Raw genomic sequence first — 20552 nt, forward strand, 5'->3', positions numbered from 1 at the left:
GGCTTTGATCTATTCAATAAATCTAACAGTGATTAATGAAATGTCGAGCTATATGCAAGGAGATTAAGTTAATTATCCTCACTGTTACCCTGAGTGGAATATTAATCAAGAACAAGAACTTGAAAATGTTGCTTTTCGTAAGAAGTTGAGTCACAGAAAAAGTGGGTGAGCCATGTTTTCTCCTGGGGATTGAATCACGCACGGACAGCAGAAAACACAGCTCCAGTGAGCGGGGAGCTGAAGATGGGGTTAGGGGAACAATGACACATCATGTATCATCTTACACGTCCCAACGCTGCTCTGACTAAAGCTCTAGACAGCAAGATGATTGAGTAACAACTTACCATAAAACCACTCCCAACCAATTTCACATCTAAATATGATGTGTGTGTGTGCAGGCTTCACATTTGTCCCTCAGCACACATTGACTCAACATGCTATATTACAGTATCCCCCGTGGATCTCTTTAAATAAGATAGATATGATGGCTGTGGCATCATGTTCACTGCATTTATCATTGTTAAATTCAGATGAAATCATCCTCACGTTTTCCCTAAAGCATGGGAAGAGCAGCAGAGCATTTCGTCCAACTGCTGCTTTTTCCACTGTAATATACATGACGTCAGATCTTGTTTACTTGGGTGCATGCACAGTGCAGCAAGCAGCTATCACAAAAGAGAAAAAAAAAAACACAAAACAACCCAGCCCCATTTATACATCATATTTTATTCAACAATATAACTTTTGCTCTTCAGAGTACAATCAATATAAGATACATATGACAAAATATATTTTAAATAGAAGAGAAAAAAACATTAAGGCCTCTCACTGAAGAAAGTTAACAGTCTTGACAGCATAAATGATTAGTGTTACAATTTTTGTGTGTGTATTTATACCTCTAAGGCACAAGGGCATGATCACTGCTGAAACCACATAAAAGAGTTACAGGCAAAGTTGCATAACTTTCTACGCTTACAGAGTGGTGACAACATGTTGGTTTCCAACGTGGTTTTCAGTGCTGGGTGTCAACAGTTTACAGTGTTTCAGCAATAAGCCAGAGCAGACACGTGAAGTCATGAAAGGCAAAGCAGGTAGTGAAAGATTTCTCATTCTGCCAAAAGTCTGGTGGCATTGTATTAACACTTTAATAATCCCCTGTGTCGCACATGAACCGGCTATGGGGCGAAACACTGTAATTATCTTTATCACGCAAGCCAGCCTGGTGCCACTGTGACTTCTTGACTGGGACCGACATTAGAAAGTCCAGCTGTTCCTCTGGAGAATCGCTGTGGCACCAACGAGTGGTCAATTCGCCAAGGCGTGTTATGAAAGCCGTCATTTCCCGTACGTGTTCTCGAGTTCAAAAAAATCTCCGTTATTGCCTCTGTGAGCGAAAGCTGTTAGGATGGCATCACAGAAACGCATAAACAGCTCAACCACATCCACCAAAGCCGAGGCAGAGAACAAGCTCCTTCTCACTATTTCCCTTTCTCTCCCTCTGTGTTTCACACTTACATTTGCTTGCATGCATAAACAAAGCCAGTCTCTCTCTCACACACACACACACACACACACACACACACACACACACACACACACACACACACACACACACACACACACACACACACACACACACACACACACACACACACACACACAAACATCCACGCGCACGCAAACGCACAGATTTGTTACCTAGGTATGTACATGACTTAAGTCTTGTGAGCAAAGTCAACGAGCATCAAGCTGTAAGTTTAGCACTTTCTCAACTCACAGGCTAATTCCCTCCCTTTACACTTTTGAACTGTTCCTGGACTTCTCTGGAAATTATTACTCATGAGGCAAACTATACAGAAACTTGCACAAATAGCGTGGCGTAGCAGCACTAACCGCTAACATTTGTCAACAGAAGCTGTGATTTACAAGGTCTGTAAATTATTGTTGTATCAAAAGCTGTTCATACTGAATATCTGATGCACACAGAGGTTATTGTAAGCAGTTGTGGTTTGAACAAACTGATAAATGTAGTTACAGCTGCATTAAAAATTCATCACACTTAGGATGTGTGTCCACTAGGCCTCTTTTCCTGAGCACCACTACTCTGCTCCCAATTGTTCAGGGAAAATTGCAAACAACCGCTTTTCAGTGAAAATACCGCATTCAGCATCTTTCTTTGTCAAAAATCTGTCAAAAAATCGTTCAACTTTAAAGTCAAAAATGTTTTATGTTTGAAGTTCAGTGCTTCCTGGAGGCGCTGAAGCCATAAATTAGTGCCTCGACGGAAAAAGATGCCCAGTGGTCACATTATAGCAAGAGGTGGTCTGACTTGAGCAAGCACATTGGAACTGCTGTGCTGCTGTTTGAGTCTGAAGCAGCCTATGTTATACGCATGTGCTGTACGAAACTGTAAAGTATGTTATGCTGATACAGGCGTCTGCTGTGTTACACTGCTATGTTTGCTGAACCAGAGTTATGTAGGCTGGTGGGAAACGCGCTGCTCAGAAGGCGTAGGGCCCCACTATGATGGTGAGCCGCAGCAGTGAGCTGGAGCGGTAGTTCATGGCCATATGGTGAGTGATCATCTCCAGGTCCACAACGTACTCCCTGGGGCCTGTCAGAGGCTTGGTAAGCACCAGCATGGCGCTCACATTGCTCGAACGCTGCAAAAACAAACAAACAAACATAAAACTCAACTCAACTCAACATCAGTAGGATACGGTACACTGGACAGATTCGAGCAGACTAAAATATTGGTACACTGTAACTATCAGATTGCCGTGGAGTCTGCATGGTCTCCACAAGATGAATCCTACTTACGCCACCAGCAGCTTAACATTTTAGGCTCTTTTTGAAATGTCTCAAGGACTACTGGATACACAGATTTGTACAAATATTCATGTTTCCCTCAGGATGAACTGCAACAACTTTGGAAATCCAAACCTAACTCATTCCCAGTGTGACAAAAACTGTTGGTCTGTCAAAGCTGCTGCTATTTTGGTCATAAGTTTTGTTTTCACTGACAGTTTAGTTAAGTTTAAGCACCAAAATTACTTAGTTATGTGTAGGAAAAGAGCTTGGTTTGGGTTAAAAGACAGCTTTTTACAACAATAAGCACATGTTACAGTGCCTTGACATTACTTTGTAGAAATTTGTTTTCATTTGGACATTAAAGAGTCTTTTTTGGGAAATTGTAGTCAAAAAAACCTAATTAAGTTGACCATGATTCAATGTTGAAAAGCAACAAGGAGAAAACTTCGAAGGGGTTTAATACTTTATAGGAAAACTTCTATAAAGCCTATAAAGGAATGAAAATGGCATCACTATTTGAGAAAATAGTGTCATTGTGATTATGTCTGATGCTCAGGGAACATAAAAGGCACATCAGACTATCCCTAAAGGGTACCCAGTGTGTTCAAATGTGATGCCAATGGGTAGTCATAAAGCAGAAGTATGTTGTGGTCCCTTTACCTTTTATCTTGCACCATCATCAGACCAAAAATTGTAATTTGTCCAACACATTGTTTGCTGCCTAATTAGCATGCTAACCAGCTAAACTAAGAGGGGAAACAGGGTAAATATTACACAGTATGGCTTTTAAACTCTCCGTCTGGTTTGCCAAATAATAGTTTGTTAGAATTAAAAAGCATTGCAACGATGTAGTAGTTCAGCATTTTATGTTTTCCTGTTACAACCTGTCAACTTACCCGAAGGAAAAATTCTCCTGCCTCGTTCCCAGATTTAATCCTGAAGGTGTTGTGTGTGTTGGCGTATATGTTGGTGGCCTGAATCTGGAAGATGTCGGCTGGTACAGTCCGGTCCGCCTGAATACTCATGTATTTGTAGACAATTGACGGCGGGAGACCCTGGCAGTCCGCCGGAGATCGACAGATACAGCGACTGCAAACAAACAGCAATTAAGACAATATTCATGAAAGTGTTCATGCAGATGATGGGAAAACAAAAGATCTGATCATGTTTACTGACTTCTCAGAGGTTTGAGTGTAGGGCGCCTCGCAGGGGTTTCTGGGATAGCAGCGGAAGCCTCCGTAATAGTTCCAGCACATTTCATCATCTTGGCAGTTATGGGTCCCTGTCTCACACTCATTTATGTCTGGTGATGGGCATAGTGACAAAAAAGAGGAAAAAAGTCAATGTTAGTATCCTCCACTTCCAAAGAACACAAGCTGTACATGCCTCATGAAACAGAGCTGTGAAAGCACAGTCAAAGTTCGGGTTTTGTACAAGTTGGGAATGGTGTGTTAGGGTTGCAGCTGTGTTTCCAGTGGCTGTGGAGATGTAAGGAAACACAGGAGGGAAGCCTGCAGATCTGCAGTCGAGGGAAGCCCCTGATGCAACCCCGTGTAGGATTAACTCCAGCACTTTTCCTGCAGCGCCATGAAAATAGTCCCATCAAATGTGCCCCAAACCACAGGGGCTATTTCTGGCACAGCAACCTGGATTCATCACCAAAACGTCCCTCTGACACAACAGGCTGGATTCATGGCTCCCCCTATAAAGCCTGCACCTGACCAAGGGGGAGAGGAAAAAATAACAGCTCTCCATTTGAGAGAGCGCCGGAGCTTCAAATAAATCCACTTCAAGAAACCAACATCATGCATATAAATTCACAGAGGTGGCTTAGCGGGGCAACACAAAGTTGCTGTGTTTGCATTGCCTAACCTCTGCATTCTTTCCATGACAGTACAGGTTGAGAGTGGCTTTCAGTCCCGCTTGAGAGGTAGAATAGTGGATGATAGAAGAAATTATCAACGTCTCCTAACAGTTATCATCAAAGAGTTTAGAAGGAGGAAGGGAGGCAGACAGGAGGACATGCTTGGGAACTTAGCAGTGTGTGAAAACAGAGAGGAGGGTAAGAAGCAGAGAAATAAATAAATGAAAGAAAGAACCAAAAAAAAAAAAGATTTATGGAAGGAAAAGGGAGGACTGCGGTACCTTGACACAACCTGTTCCCCTGCAGCTGATATCCTTGTGGACACTCACAGGAGTAACTTCCTGGGTTGTTAACACACTGGTACTGACACATGTAGCTGGACAAGCTGCATTCGTCAATATCTGGACAGAAAATATGCACAAACAAACACAAGTGATTGATACGGCAAGGCAATGTGTGCCGAGAAACAGGAGTGTGTTTACATGGAAACGTTAACAAACCTGCATTTGTGTATTTACTGTATGCATGTGTGTGTGTTTCTAGGTGTGTTTTCATGCATGTACCTTGGCAGGAGACCATGTCTTGTGCCAACTCGTAGCCGTGGTCACACTGGCAGAGGAAGGAGCCAATCAGGTTGTAGCAGTGATGCTGGCAGGGACTCTGCACATCACATTCATTCACATCTGCAACAAAAGACGCACAATAACAATAATTTTGCTTTATCCTAACTCTGAACTTTGTTTTGCAGTATTGACACGACTCTGTTCTAATCATTTTAACTGAAGTTTGTACGTGTTTTTTACTCACTGCGGGCCTGTTTTTGACAGTACTGCACCTCTGTGCATAGAGAGCTCAAAAATGTCTTCTGTGCAGTTTGATGCAATTAAACGTCAACATATTCAATAGAATTCCAAATGCCCACAGGTGTTGCCAACACTGAAAAAACATATACACCAGCATAACACTAAATACTATACTGATTGGCCCAGTTCTACCTAAAAGTCCCTCATTTTTTTCAAGCAACTGCGGTTCGCAGCTGAGTCACGAAAGGCTTCTGCTGAGGAGGGCAGAATTTTTGTTACAGAATCTGGTTAGATTAAACATTTTCTTTTTGGTGACTTATTAACTGAGACATGTAGGATGAAGGGATTTTGATGAAAGGTCACAATTTTAAGCTTAGGGTTGGTTACGTTTTCAGTCAAAACCACATGTCACAGATGGGCAGTTCAAGGACTGTCAAAAAGCTGGAAATCTGATTATTTTTTTCCACTCTTTTAACAGTTTGTGATGCTTATAAATGGTGTCATTTTGGCATTATTTTTTAAAGATGACATGCCTTTCAAACCTGCGGGTGGGTTTTGGGGCTTAGAGGGTTAGATGATGACAAAATAACAAGCAAGAGTTGTATTACACCATTTCACTCCTGTGTGTACTTGTTCTTTAGAGTCAAAACTGCTGCTCTTCACCTCGTTCATTCTATTTTTGGGGGATAATTTCTCGCCTGTTAATGCATGAGAATCAGCCGGCACCTTAAGAGACAGTTTCAGGCTGGATATAAAACCAAGAGACATGTGATCATGTCACTCTAGATCAGCAACAGTCTGAGCCTGCTTTTTTCTTTATGCTTAAAGTGTTGCAGAATTCTCCAATCTAAGCACATAGTATGGTGAGTACACTGTTATCATTATGGATAAGAATGATGTCCAATATGTAAGTAAGATCTAAATTATAATAAACTTCCAGTCATACTTTAACAAACAACAATAACCACAAATATTTTAATTGGCCCGTCTATTTCCTGCAGATAAGTTGCATTTTGGCTTCGAAACTAAAAGTTGTAAAGAGGCAGAGAGACTAATACAGTGTTCCCAGCTGCACACATTCAACACACATACGCATGTTTGAGCATAGCTGCGAGCCAGTCATGGGTTTTGATGGATTTCTAAATTTGCTTCAGAGATAAACAGCTCTCTATCACACACTCAATAACTCCCTTTGACTTGAGCATGAGATTTGCTGTGTGGGTTCAGGTTGCATGGTCAAACTCATGATAGCTCAGAGCTTCCGGGCATTCAAAGAAACAGCTTGTGCAAAATTTGTTGTGTGAAAGCGATGACTTAAAATATCCACGTCCTGAGAAAAACGGAGAAACGAGAGAAACACGGCTTGAGCGGACATCTTCGATACAACTTTACTTAGGCCTGTTTTATTCAATAATTGTTTATCAAGGGTAAATCTTGAGGCTTTTTTTGTTTATTTTTATATTATTATTATGTTTTGTAAGGCGGTGAAGTCAATCTATTCAAAGTCACCGCCAAATGCAAAAGGTCTGACAGTCTGCCTCCGAGCCGCAAAGCATTGAAGCAAAAATGTTTTTATGATTCGATGTCGCGCACACAGACTCACACATGAGCACACACGGCTTTTCACTGACTTACCAACACAGCTGTGGTTGTTGCTGGCCAACTTGTGACCTGCGTTGCACTCGCAGTAGTAGGAGCCCTGGGTGTTCACACATCTGTGCATGCAGTAGTGGGTCAGGGAGCACTCGTCTCTATCTGCAGGTACAACAGAGTCACGATAAAGAGGATACGGCGAGTTTTTTGCCAAGTTTGTGTCCGTTTTAATCTCGTGATAACGCGTTTTGTGACTCACCGACACAGTTGTCTCCATTCCTCTGGTATCCTGGAGGACACTGGCACGTGTAGGAGCCTCTGGTGTTGATGCACGTCTGCTCAGGCCCGCAAGAGTGTCGGCCTGTCGCGCATTCATCTATGTCTGCAGTAATCACACACAGACAGAGCGAGTAAGCTAACGCCTGCAGGATGCATCGACATATGGCAGACAAAGCAAAAGCAATGCGAATGAACCGTGTGCGCTTTGTGATGTGTGACCTGTTTTACAGACAGACGGTGAAATCTGTGATCACCGACACCATCACATCACACACGTGAATATAAACACACATGTTCGCGCAGAGAGCGGGCGATTAAATAAAGGAGGCTTTTATTCAGCAGCTCCGGGTGGAGGGAAAAACACAGATCGTATCTTCTACAAACAGGACAGCTTTTTGAAGGGGGGAGTTCATACGTGTGTGTGTGTATAAACGAGAGGGAGAAACAGCTCAACTGATAAGTCATGTGCTCTCTACCGTAACGCCTCAGGCATCCATCAACACAAACACACACAAACACATTGCTTTTTATCCGTCAACCCATAATTAACACGGGGTGAGAAAACTACTGTTTATTATGTTGCATACCATAATAAACAGCAGTTTAATGCGAGTATAAGAGGCTTAAATATAGAAAGCAAAAGTGCAAACCTAATATTTGTTCTGAATGCCTCATATAAACGTTCTGTACATACAATCAGCAGTGTGGAGATGATGGAGTGACTCCTTTGTGTTAACTACTGGTTAAACATCCAAGACATGACACATCCTTGAAAAAGATTCCATGTTTAATGTTGATCCTGCAAACACTTTCTCAATTTTGGTTTGATCGGAGCCAGAGTTTCCTGAAAAAAATAAGTCTTTTCTCAGTGTAACCCCCTACCCCCCACACACACTCACTATAAATATGCCAATAGTGTATACTTTCATCCCTGAGGCCCACCAGCAGTCCTCTTGGGTGGTCTGACACAACCCATCATATGCAGACAGCCACTGGGCATCAGTTTAGCTGCATGACAGACAGTTATCCTCAATACCACACACACAGGAAAGGAGAGGGTACTATTACTGCATTGTTATTTGGCACGTGTGGAGTCTAACAATAGTCGTAAGAATCTGACTGGAAGGTGACTGGAAAACCTGCAGTTGCACTCCTGACTGTAATATTCCTCCTGCAGGGTTTAGATGCCGTCAACACAGCCGAGACAAAGGCTTATATATTCATAGAGAATGCACTATGACCAAATGTGTAAAAGTGACAAATCAAAACCATTTAAATAAAGTGCAGGAACTCGCTGTTGCATCTTGAACTGATATTTCCCTGGAGATGGTTCATGTGATGCGGTCTTAGTTGGAAAGCTCTCGCCTGAGTGCCTCAAACGCCCCATGTTCCCGTCTCACAGCCTCCACCATGGAGTGGGATTGGTGCCGGTGAGAAATTGGCTTGATTTGCTGCACAAGGGGCCCGTGCAACAAAAAGGCAGACAGAAGGTGAGTTGTCTTCGCTCCTTAAAGGGAGGAAAGCGAAGAGGGCTGAAATGTGCTCAAGTCTATGGGGGCACAGTGAAAGGATGAACTCAGTACATTAGGGACAAAAGCAGGGTTTATCTAAAAGGTGCACCTCAGAGACAACAGGTGCAAATTACATAAAGGTAGGAATGCACGGGCAAGGCATGTTGCTCGCTGACCCGCTTAGTAAAGGACAAAGATAAAAGCAGTGTTGTCCTGGAAAAATCTGTGTTCTGTTGTGGCTTGAAAGGCATCTGGGAAAGTGCATTCGCAAACAGCACCGAGTGTCCAAAAGAGAAACCAAATGCTTGGATACCAGCAGTATCACACTATGGGATACTGCAAACTCTTGCAACAGCTCACAGGCTCCATGACATGGCTGTTAAAAAAAGACCTGGTGCATTACAAGGTGTCTGTCACTGGTGGTGCAACATCCAGTTTTAGCCTCTTAGCTACAGAAATCTAACTTGATGTTTGGCATAAATCTTGATATGGACAACAGATTTCCCATATGTGGTGATAAACAGTATATTATATATGGCTGCAGAGATTCAAAATCTGTCTGGGTGAGACACAATTTGCTAATATCTCATCTTTCTGCTGCAGTTTGAACCTGCAGAAAGTTGCAACATGACGACAACATGCAGCAACAGTCCTACTAGCTAGCTTTGACAGGTAGCTCCACAAACTTGCAAAGCTGTAAAAGAATAACACGTCGATGTGCTTACTAGATAAATAATGGAAATGAAATCCTGTGTTTATATACAGTCACAACAAAATATTTGAATGAATGTCAACAATTAGACAGGAGACAACATTCAGAGGCCAGAATGGAGTCTCTGTGACTCATAACCCCGCCTACTTACTGGAGGCATTTGGTGATTCATTTAGACTGGAAATGCCCTGCCTTCTGGCAGTACAATAGAAGCAAACAATACAAGTCTGACACTACAGATTTCTGGTAAAATAAAGTGTTAGTGTTGATGCCATCACAGTGCCAACCAACAAAACTGTGACACCAATGAAATGTTGTGGTTTGAGAGGCACAAAACCAAATTTGGCAACTTGATAAATTGGCAAGACGTCAGACTGTCACTGACAATAATCACTGACAGTTAGTGTATTGACCATTTTCCTGATTAGTTGTTTGGTTTACAAAATGGCAGAAAATGGTTAAAAAAAAAATGTTGATCAGCGTTTCCCAAAACCAGAGCTGGCGCCCAATATTCACTTTACTGTCACAAAGGAGGAAAGAAACAAGAAAATATTCCAATATAAGGCGCTGGTATCAGAAAATGTTACTGTTTTTCTTTGAAAAATTACTCAAACCGAATAACTGATTGTCAAAACAGTTACATACAACTAATCGATTGATCGTTGCAGCTCTATACTAGTGGCTGTGAGACTGTACTTAGACACAGTAGCACTTTGAGCTAAATGCTAAAGTTGCTAGGGATGCATGATGACATCACCATCCTCGTCCGCATCAGTTCATGGTGAACATTGACAGGTAGGTAATACCTGTCAGGTTATAAGTTCCTAGTTTTGCTTGAATATGTTACATAAAAATAATTATATACAAGTCAAAGTAGTTTTCTTACTTTACCCTGAAGATGTGTTAAGTCACATCACCCTTCATAGTTTTTTCAGAATATATATATTGGAAAAGCATTGCATGTTCTGTTGGCACCTGTCAGTGGGCCTTCATGATAAAAGTAGGAATAAAAATATGTAAATATAACTATGGTAGAAACCTCATCATCTGTGCAGTTGGGTAAAAAAAAAAAAAAAAAAAAAACGTGCATAGATCTGTATCACCCAGAATGACATGGAAAATCTGGACATATCAGATGTTGGTTAAAATCCAGTGTCATGTGTCAAAGGGCATCATACAAACATGTTATTAGTGTCAATAGTTATGATTATATAGGGTGGGTTTACAACATTGATAATCTCCTTTTATCAAGTTAATATGATAGCATTTTCTAACTACCACTAACTATTGTTTAAGGTGTTGGTCTTAAACTGAGTTGTTCAATGGAAATCATGGGGCTCAGAGTCCATCCACTTATCTCCTATATGAAGAACTTTCATGTCAATCGATCATGATGAGAAACATCCTGGAGCTGTCAGTCAAAAAGGTTTCAGAATGTGTTGTTTAGTGACTCAGGTTAACAGTGGCAGCCATCAGGTCATGATGGCTACTTCTGATAGCAGCATTTGCTCATGTTTTTGGTTGCTGTTGCCAAATACATGAATGCATTTGAAATGATTTTAATGCAACTTACCTGCCGTGAGTCCAATAACATTTACGCCACTGTTGTGTAGACTGGTTTTGGCTACTATTCATTAGACTGAATGAATCCCTGAACTGCTGCAGTGAACACAATCCAGCTGGATGAAGTTCCATTGGTCTACCAAGTAAGGTGCAGAGACCATGAACTGTTATGCAAAGAAGCAATGACTTACTGTAAATTGTTTAAATGCAAACACTGGAGTTCCTGCGAAATTGTGTGCGCGGAAAAGTCAGAGTCATCTTCCTTCTCCTCAAAGCGAGCTTGGAGAGCTCTAAATAAAAGCATATGTGCTGAACGCGATCCAAAGGTTCATTCACAGGAATATCTTGCGGTAACTGCTACTTTGTCACTAAAACTTTAAGGAGCTGCCAATGCAAAGTTCCACACAAGTTTGTGTGTGTGGGTAGTATGTGGGTGGGGTAGGAGAGTATCCCACACTGGATGGCTCTTAAGTCTCATAAAGTCTCCACAGTTTGCCACATGCTGTACAGTCCATATAGCTTACACAGGAAAACACATTTTACTGCAACAAGCCATCAAACGTGATGATGTGTTGCGTGTGGGGAGAAGTAGCTGTTCTCTGAGCTCAGATCTTTTTTTTTTCAGATTTAATTCAACATAGCTTACAAGTTTCTTTCAAGCCTGTTGTAACATCACAGGGAAAAGATAAGGCTGTCCAGCAGAAGAGTGGAAGATGTGGACGGAAAGAATGAAGAGAAAGGGTGGAGGCTTCTTTTTTTTAAACAAAAAAAGACCTTTTTAAGATTTGAAGTTGGATTTACGGCCCTGTGTGCATATGTGATGTCAGACTTAAAAACTCCTTGCTTTTCAGGGAGATTAATTCTAAATGCCTTGTGGGAGCTGGGGGAGTAACGGGAATGGCGGCAGCTCAAAGAATGTGACTGTGTGTGTGTGTTTGTGTGTGTGTGTGTGTGTGTGTGTGTGTGGATGAGTGCTCGTGTGTGTGCACATCAGAAGTCCTGTTTGAGGTGCTCATTAAATGGCCTTTTTTTCATGACCTTATGTTTCACAGAACTTAGTGATACACTGTGAGGAGGTACATGAAAAAAAGAAAGAACGTGTGTCCAAAACGGGGACTAAAAACTGTTTGGCCTGAATTCAGAACAATGTGTTATTTGCTCCGGATTTATACTGACATGATAGGGCTTGTTGTAATTATCACTTGAGAGCATTTAGTCTTGTTTTCACTGAACCACTGCAATGGAAAGCAGGAGCTGTTCCAAAGAACAGTTGGAGCCATCCTGCTGTTGGACAGCATCTCTGTTTCCCTCTGATTATTGGATAATTCAATCTTTGGGAAAGCAGGGGGCAAGACGTGCGATGTTAATAGCCCATAAAATTTCACAACGTCAAATTTATCAGCATGTCATACGCCATCCCCTGAGCGCTTGGTTCTGCTTAACCTCAAACACCTTAATGTCACCCCTCGCTGCACTGCTCGTTGTTTCATTTGTGCATAATTCTCTCTGCAATGCAGTGTGAAATGCAGCTATCGCTGGCTCAAACACAAGCTCAGGACGACTGGGAGTGGTAGTGTTTCCCTTTCAAAGCAAGTCCAAACACAAAGCAGATAAGAAATCAAAGAGTTCAAGACACTCACATCTTATATTCCCTCTATTTCCATCCGTATTAGGGCATGAAATATTTCCATGCTCTGGCTATTCGCACCACTCCCAAGATTCCCCTCTCATCGCTCTCATTGTTCAGGAGGAACAGGAGTTTTAGTCACGCTGACACTTACTAACTGATTTGTGAGTTTGTTCCACACTCTTCTAAAGGTCGGGCAGAGTCCTGACGTTCTTGAAAATCCGTCCAGTGTGCCAGCCACATTCCCAACCGGTAATAATCCTTCCTGTTACTCTGAAAATGTTTAGAAAAAAAGAAATGCTGAGCAACTGAGCACTGCTATTCAGTGTGAAGAAGATCAGTCACTGTGCCCGCCTGACACGCCAGGAGCCGGGCTAAATTTGTGGCGTGGAAGGAATTGAAGCTGCAAACACGAACACCGAACAAAATGTACAAAATCGAAGCATGATAATAAGAAATAGTGAGAAACTCTGCGATCGCATGTGAGTGTCACCCAGCTGAGTGCAGAACAGTGATTTATAGCAGCCCTGTGTCCCTTTCCATCATGAGGTAAACGGAAAGATCAACACATGTAAGCACATCAGAGGAGGAAGCAGCTGGCCGTTGGACAGGCACCGACCTCAGGGAGAATAATAACAACAACATTAAGCACTTATGCCGAGGAGGCACGGCAAAGCTGCTTCCCCCTCTCTGCTCGTCTCTGCCATTGTTGATGTGATGGAAGCAAGGAGCCAGTAGCAAACCACAAGCAATAACAGCACAGTGCTCAGCAACACTGCACAGGCCACAACAAGGGCTGCCTGCATGATGGTTTGGTTATATTTACCCAAAGGAGAGAGACCGAAAGGCAGCGAGAACAAGCTGATGAAATATTGTCACCGTGGTATAATGCAGTGAAACTGGGGATCGCTAGAAGTCATGCTGCAAAATATGTTTTTAGCTTGTTGACGTTCTGCATTCACTGTACTTGCTTTTGTCTTGAAATCTAAAAGCGACAGTTTGAAATGTAAATGTATTGTAATTACATTAAAATGATATCTTTTGCACTCAGACATCCTCGGGCAGAGGTCCTTTGTCTGTTCCAGAGCACAAAGCGCTAGCAGCCCGAGGAAGTCAGGTCGGCTGTGTCAGCAACATCTCCGTGTCCCTTTTTAAAGCATACCTTTAATCTGAGAGCCTTTCCAAATTTTACCAGAGTTTTAATTCCCTTACAGCTTTCTTTAATTTCCTATAAAAATGTGTCTAGTTTCTTACACTATTGATTTTTTCTGCACCAAACCTTTTCACGTTTTTATTTTGCTGCCTTGTGAGGCGACTTGGAACTTGGGTTGGGAAAATCTCTCTATAAATAAATATTATTATCTTTATTATTAAAACAGTATTAAAGAATTTGAATCATGTTTATCAGAAAATGAGGGGTTGCAACATCAACTATATCATTTCTGGCACAGTTAACAAATGCAGAGTGAGTTTTGATGGCAAGAAATCTCAGCAATGTCAAGACTTTAAAACATGACAAAAAACATTGAGATTAATAATCTGGTAAGGGTAACAGTTTATTTTAAAGATAAAAGAAACATGAAGAAATCTGAGTGAAAAAAGTAGTTAAATAATTCTGCATCTGTTACAGATACAGGGTCAGATAATTTAGATAAAAAAAACAATACCTGGCAGTCTTCTCTGGGGGAAAAAACTTTACATAATGGTTTTCAAAAATGCAAAAAAAAAAATGTTTTTAGTTACTAAGATAATATCTGTTGAGCTCAAATTGATTTAAAACTCGTCAACCTCCTGATATAATAAGATGTTACACTGGACCATAAAAATGTCACTTTAATGAACTCTTAACGGTGAAAATGCTTCATACGATACAAATAGTTATCATTTAAATAAGTAAGCGGTGTAGTAAACGGATCTACAAAATCATACAGAGTGTACAGTCATGCTAGTGCTAGATGCTAACAAGCTTACAGTTTTTACAGTCCCTCGAGGGGAACTTGAACGTCTGCACCAAATGTCATGACAACTACTCTACTTCTGGCATCCTACAGACCAATGCAGCAAACCCTCGAAAGTACAATTTATCGGCTCAGAGATGCAACGCTGGCTGTTCCAGCTGCAGTGTAACAGGTGCACTGAGCTGGACAGTAAAATCACAGGTTGCTGGGATGAATGCATGCAGGACAGTGCAAATCATCAGTCTGAGAGCAGGTGGAAGACAGGAGCTTAGCCGGTAATACGAGGGTTCAGCTGGGACAAAGGTGTAGTCTTTTTGTTTGAGTAACCCTAAACAAAGTGGGTCAGTTTCTGTTGAACAAATTCTTTGTGTTTGATCCTGCTTCCTCCCTGCTGAGCAACTAAACTGCTGGATAATGTTTGAATTTAACATCTGGTGTATCCTGTATCGCATTCACCTCGGTGTTGAACACTTCCTCCTCTGTGCAATAACATTTTCCAAATCTGTGTTTCTTATCTCCGATGGAGGTTTGGGAGAAACAAACACTGACAGGATAACATCTGAAGGAATTTCCTGCTAAACTGTAATGACTTTCTGTGTATCCTCACATCTTTTTTTTCTTTTTCTTTTTTTGTGCTGCCCATGGAATCGGCCCTAGGCTCGCTGCTGGGGCTTTTTTTTTTTCCTTCAAATGCAAATGTCAGGATGAGACAACAACAAGTGGAACTGTAAAGTATTAACTGTAAAGGTCAAATCATGAAGCCTGCTGGCAGTGTCACGCTGTGCTTTGCAACCACTCGGCTCTCTCTGCTTCTTCTGCTTCTCTGCATTCCTGCTCCTCGCAAGATCGATCCGATGCTTATCTGTCAAGGTGGTGAGTAATTTCTGCCATCACAAAAGATGGGAGCAAACGGAAAAAACAACCACCGCTGACATTCCAGAGATATTCCTCCCAAGTGCATTGCATCTGTGTGGAAAAATGTTATTGCATGCGCTCGGGCCTTGTTCGGAAAAGTACACAAGTTCTCTGTCACACAGGGCTTAACGGCCTTATTAGAACATATTTAGGAAAGATTTCCAGCCACTGCAGGTGAAGAGCGTCCAGACATAGCTGAAATTAGTCAGGTATGTAGGTGGTAATATGGCCTACATGACCTCAAGAAACCAGACAGGTAAACAGGAGTGGCATGTCCTTTCATGTTCCATAGTGCAGCGCATGAGTATCTAATTTAGAGCTGAAAAATAAATAGACTGCATGTAAAGTATGTAAACTCAAGACTTGCTAGGAGAACAGCAAAACCCACAAAGTGTAAAACATGGCATGTATATTCATCTGCGGCAAACATTACATGCCCAAAGCCACTGAAAACACAGTGTGTACTCTTAAACAAACTGTAAACGAGAATCATAAACTAAGTGCTTTCCACTTCTCATCAGATTTGATTTAACTGCTTTTGATGGACAACATTCATCCCTCAGAGGACTGACCTCACCCCTGCTGAAATTAAGAGTTAATATGCATACACAAGACTACAACAAACCACTTGTAGGCATCAGCTGGCGCTAAACACAGCGAGTATGTGTGCATGTTTGGAGGCTGGGTGGAGGTCATGGAAATGTGAGGCATCATTAAGCTGTCACACATACAGTAAAGGCTCATAGTTTCTCTGTGTGGCTGAAGTCAGGCGCCAACTTCCCCGATGTGTCACTACAACAACACACACTTCGGCTCCCGTTCGCACTCGGGGCCAAAGGGCTTTATTGCACTCTTTTTGCAAAAAAAAAAAAAAAAAATCCCACATGGGAACGAATATTAAAGCCGCAATTAAAAGAAAAAAATATCATGTTTGAGGTCTGTTATGTATTTTGTGGTTTGTTTTGCTTTTAATCAGCATAAAGAATAGTGTGCATAAGAGAGGCGATTTTGTTTTAGAAACTGTTTTTTTAACAATTTAATTTGTTCTGTGGAAAACTGGCCTGGTTTTTCGCAGTGCATTTAGCTGATCTCTCTACTATTCGCCACACACTCAGCAGTAAGTCACCAAAACAAGTCAGCAGCTGCACAACCCATGACGTTGGTACAACCTGGCTTGGTCGGTGCTCCGGCACTTCTGTGGTTATTCAGTCAGTGTCAGCCTTTCATCGTCCCCTTTGCCCTACCTGACTCTGCACTCTAGGTTTCCTCCACAGAGTGGTGAGTTAGCAGGGAAGGAGCCTGATGTAAGCGCTATTTGATACATTGAGGTTTCCCCCATTGAAAGTTAATGGGAATTCCTTCGCTAGCAAGATACGTAGCTGAGCAGAACAGCCACTGTGCTGCAAAGAAAAAAAAAAGAGAAAAGACAATTCTGTGTCCAAGAACAATTGGCTCATTGTAGCGAGTTAAAGGTAATGACAGAGAAACTAGAGACTGATGTAAACAAAGATTATATCACTCTAACAGCAGAACCATACGCCCACATGACGGCACGAGACGCCTCCCAGTTAAAACTGCAGTCGTTTCAAAGCAATAACACTGACAGCAACAGCCTATCTTTGTTTAGCCCATGCACTGAAACAGCACACCAGTGAATAAATATTATACCCATGCCAGCTCGCTTATGTGGTTATTTTAACTGATATGCTGCCATGTTTTACACTCTAATAAAACCTAATTGGGTTCCAATTCAGAGAAACACATAAAGCACCTCACACATATCTTTGCCCCAGGTGTAAAATCAAATTTGTTACTTTCAGTGGAGCTCTGTGACCGCAGACCTCACCGCACAGCCACTCACCACATGCCAGTGCCTATTGGCAAGAGCAGCTCCCAACCACTGAACACATGTACTGTACGGCAATGCACTTTGCCTTACATTACATTCACAGAGCTGCCCCACCAATCTCTCACAGTCTCACCTTAGGAGGATACAAAGGGATATCAGAAATCGTCTCTCTCCATCTCAGATGCTGTTATGAACCTGCGGCACAAAGCAGCAACGAAGGGCACCGATGTTCATGTATGTGTGTGTTGGTGAGACAAAGAAAGAATCTTCAAACCGCTCCCTATTTGAGAAGATCAAAGTCTTCTATTGTGCAATGATCATTACTTTGAGCTTGAGTGTGAAATCCTCTTTGATCACAGTTTCAGGTAGGCAGACAGTTTTTGAGCCAACCTTTGATAAACAGTGTAGTCATCATCTAGCATACTGCACAAAAGATGAACAGCAAAATGTTGCTTCATCACTTCTGTCGTTAGTGATACTGAGAATTAAAAAGGACATAGTTTAAGGGTTTATTTTATCAGGGTTTTTTTAAAGGCACGTCAGACAAACTGCAAACACAAGATCACACCCACACAGTCTTGTGCAGCTACCAAAATCACAACCCAGTCAAGTCCCAGGGAGTATCTACTGTAGGTGTAGAGGCTATATGTGAGCAGAGCTTGCCACAATACGAGAAAATCTGCTCGACTTCCCCCTGAAGCAAAGGACTTCAACACCCAAAACAAAAAGAATTTTAGGAAGAACCTGAACTCTGGCCAAGAACATCACGCTGCGAGCGACCAAAGAGTTTAGAAAACATGACATCACAGTGAGAAAAACCGAGAAGCTTGCAACACATCTGGCAGCTACGCATAGTTTAGCTGTTGATGACTGTCAAGCAGATGGATGAACAGTTCACCTTTGGAGCGCTGCTTATTGAGGCTCTAAAGTCGTTAGCAAGTAATTATCAAATACCTACGCAGCTCTGCAAGAGACACATTTTTCTAGGCAGCAGCACTGCATCTGGCCAAGTGCAACAAAGGCATACTACTGATATTCAGGAGATAAAAACACTTCTGCCAACAATTCTGCCAGTAATCTGCAGCACACAGCAGTCAGCACAGTGGGGCTCAAATTGCAACCACATTTTGAAGCTACAAGCTGTCTCATGAGGGCCGGAGACCTTAAATATTCTGGAAGATGAAAAAAATGACTTTTCATGAAGAGAATGTGTCAGCCATCTCTTTTCTAGAACTTATTTCATGGTCACAATTCCGGTCCTGCTGACAGAGGCCAGTTTCTCTTGAGGAGCTTGTCAACACCATTTCCTGTGATAACCGTGTGTTTACACCATGTGTGGATGTAAAAAGCAGTAAAAAAAAATGAAAGGCTCCCTTTTCAAGGTTCTTTCTATCATCTTATATCCAAACAGAGTGGTGGAGACGTCCCTGTGCAGCTTATCTTACCTCTGCAGAGGTTCTGGTCATCTGCAGTGTATCCGGGTGTACAACGAATGGTCCGGCCACCCTGAGGAGGGACCCTCTGCGGACCTGATATCACCCGAGGGAGCTGAGGCTGGCTGGGTGGGACGGCAGGGGCAGGAGGGACCGGGTCGGGGAGTGGCACCTGCTCGCCTTCCTTACTAATGTAGATGACGGCATTCTTGGGGAGGCAGAGGTATCCACCAAAGTGGTTGATACACTGCATCCCTCCTTTGCAGGCATCATCTAACAAAGAGCATTCGTCGATGTCTGACAGGAGAAAGAAAGAAAGAAAGAAAGAAAGAAATCAAATGAAACATTTTCTCTTAACTAATATTAAGCTTACATGGAAAAGCATGAAAAATAAAGTCAGAATTAAACCCATTCATCATGAAAATCTGCACAAATATGCCAATGCAATTTGTAATTTCTCACCTCTGCACTGCTCTCTGACACTGTCATACTCATACCCCTCTGTGCACTGGAAAGACATGCAATAAAATACATGTTAGTGTCCTTTCGCGCATCAACTTGTAAAACATACAATGAAGCCGGAGTTCTCGATCAGTCAGTCGCAACACAGAGACTAACTGGCATAAAATCGCTCACTCACTGTGTAGGAGATGGGCTCCTCAGCCTCCTGAGAGAGAACATGTGTGAACACCGCACAAAGACACACGCAGATCCCCAGCATGTCGACCCAACGTCGGAGAGGCACTGTAACGAGATGCAGAGGGACCAAATGGATAGCCAGAGAGCGCAAGATCATTTTTTGTGCTTGACAAGCCTACAAGTTTTAATACTAGTTATTACATCATTGATGGCATTGCTTAACGAGTCCCAACATCTCCCGCTGCTGGCGTGATGTTTATGTTGGCACCGCTCCAGGTAAATCTGCGACTTCAACTCAGTGAAGTGTTTTTCTGCTGTTTTGCTCCAAAAGGATTAGTGCGTAATACGCGTAAAGATCGTGCGTAAACATGTCCTCGTGTGCCAGTCAGTGTCAAGAAAATGAACGAGTTAATCAGCCATGCGGAGCTCGTGTTGATTAAAATTTTGTATCTGCACAACACGCGTCCGACTTATCAAGCTGCCTAATCACACATATCTGCGTTGTGTCGAATCTGCTTGGTCCATCACAGCCTCGCTTTCAGGTACAGACACTTGTTACTGAACAACTCCCTAAAACGTGCTGCCTACAACAGAAACAAGTGACACTGGAGGAGTTTTTCCTCTCACTTGTTTCAACACTAGCAGTGACAACAGATTCAACATCCCTTCGCTGTGTCGGTTTCATTGCTATTTGATAGGATCGCTTCATGCAATTGCTTTGTCATCCCGTGGCGCCTTGGCGACTTACCTGCAATTACCTGCGGATATCCAACACTGCTGGCGTGCTGAAGGAAAACTTCCCCGGGTTCGGTGTTGTTGCAAATCCGAATCTGCGCGAAGCAGGCTGGCTTTGGCCGTGCAAACGGTGCAGTGGATGTGAGATGTTTGGCGGAGCGCAAGCAGCACTTGTGATGAACATGCGGTTAGTGCAGTATGACATACTGGGGGGGGTGGGGGGGGGGGAGTGTACCGGGCAGGTTGAGCTCCGGGGTTTT

At 42.4% G+C, this 20552-nt stretch overlaps 1 protein-coding gene across 2 annotated transcripts; it reads right to left on the minus strand.

The window, feature by feature from the left end:
* Positions 1–706: 706 nt before the first annotated feature.
* Positions 707–20491, minus strand: efemp1 (EGF containing fibulin extracellular matrix protein 1). Of its 2 annotated transcripts, none has more exons than XM_023263939.3 (11): positions 20316–20491; positions 19559–19662; positions 19381–19426; positions 18931–19215; positions 7331–7453; positions 7114–7233; positions 5239–5358; positions 4957–5076; positions 3988–4114; positions 3708–3900; positions 707–2663 (listed from the first exon to the last, which is right to left on the minus strand). In XM_023263939.3, the coding sequence occupies exons 2-11, from the start codon at positions 19637–19639 to the stop codon at positions 2502–2504; spliced, it is 1377 nt and encodes a 458-aa protein (XP_023119707.1). In that variant the 5' UTR covers positions 19640–19662; positions 20316–20491; the 3' UTR covers positions 707–2501. The 2 variants fall into 2 exon arrangements, with proteins under 2 accessions (XP_023119707.1, XP_023119706.1); XM_023263938.3 differs by having other exon boundaries at positions 20306–20472.
* Between the last annotated feature and the right edge of the window lie 61 nt (positions 20492–20552).

Source organism: Amphiprion ocellaris, chromosome 16 (assembly GCF_022539595.1).
Source record: "Amphiprion ocellaris isolate individual 3 ecotype Okinawa chromosome 16, ASM2253959v1, whole genome shotgun sequence".
Lineage (NCBI taxonomy): Eukaryota > Metazoa > Chordata > Actinopteri > Pomacentridae > Amphiprion > Amphiprion ocellaris.

Coding starts and splice junctions, on each gene's coding strand:
- efemp1 (XM_023263939.3), bottom strand. CDS start 19,639: ATGCTGGGGATCTGCGTGTGTCTTTGTGCGGTGTTCACACATGTTCTC. Junction 5,359..7,113: donor CAACAACCACAGCTGTGTTG/GTAAGTCAGTGA, acceptor CTTTTGTTGCAG/ATGTGAATGAATGTGATGTG. Junction 2,664..3,707: donor CAGGAGAATTTTTCCTTCGG/GTAAGTTGACAG, acceptor TTGTTTTTGCAG/CGTTCGAGCAATGTGAGCGC.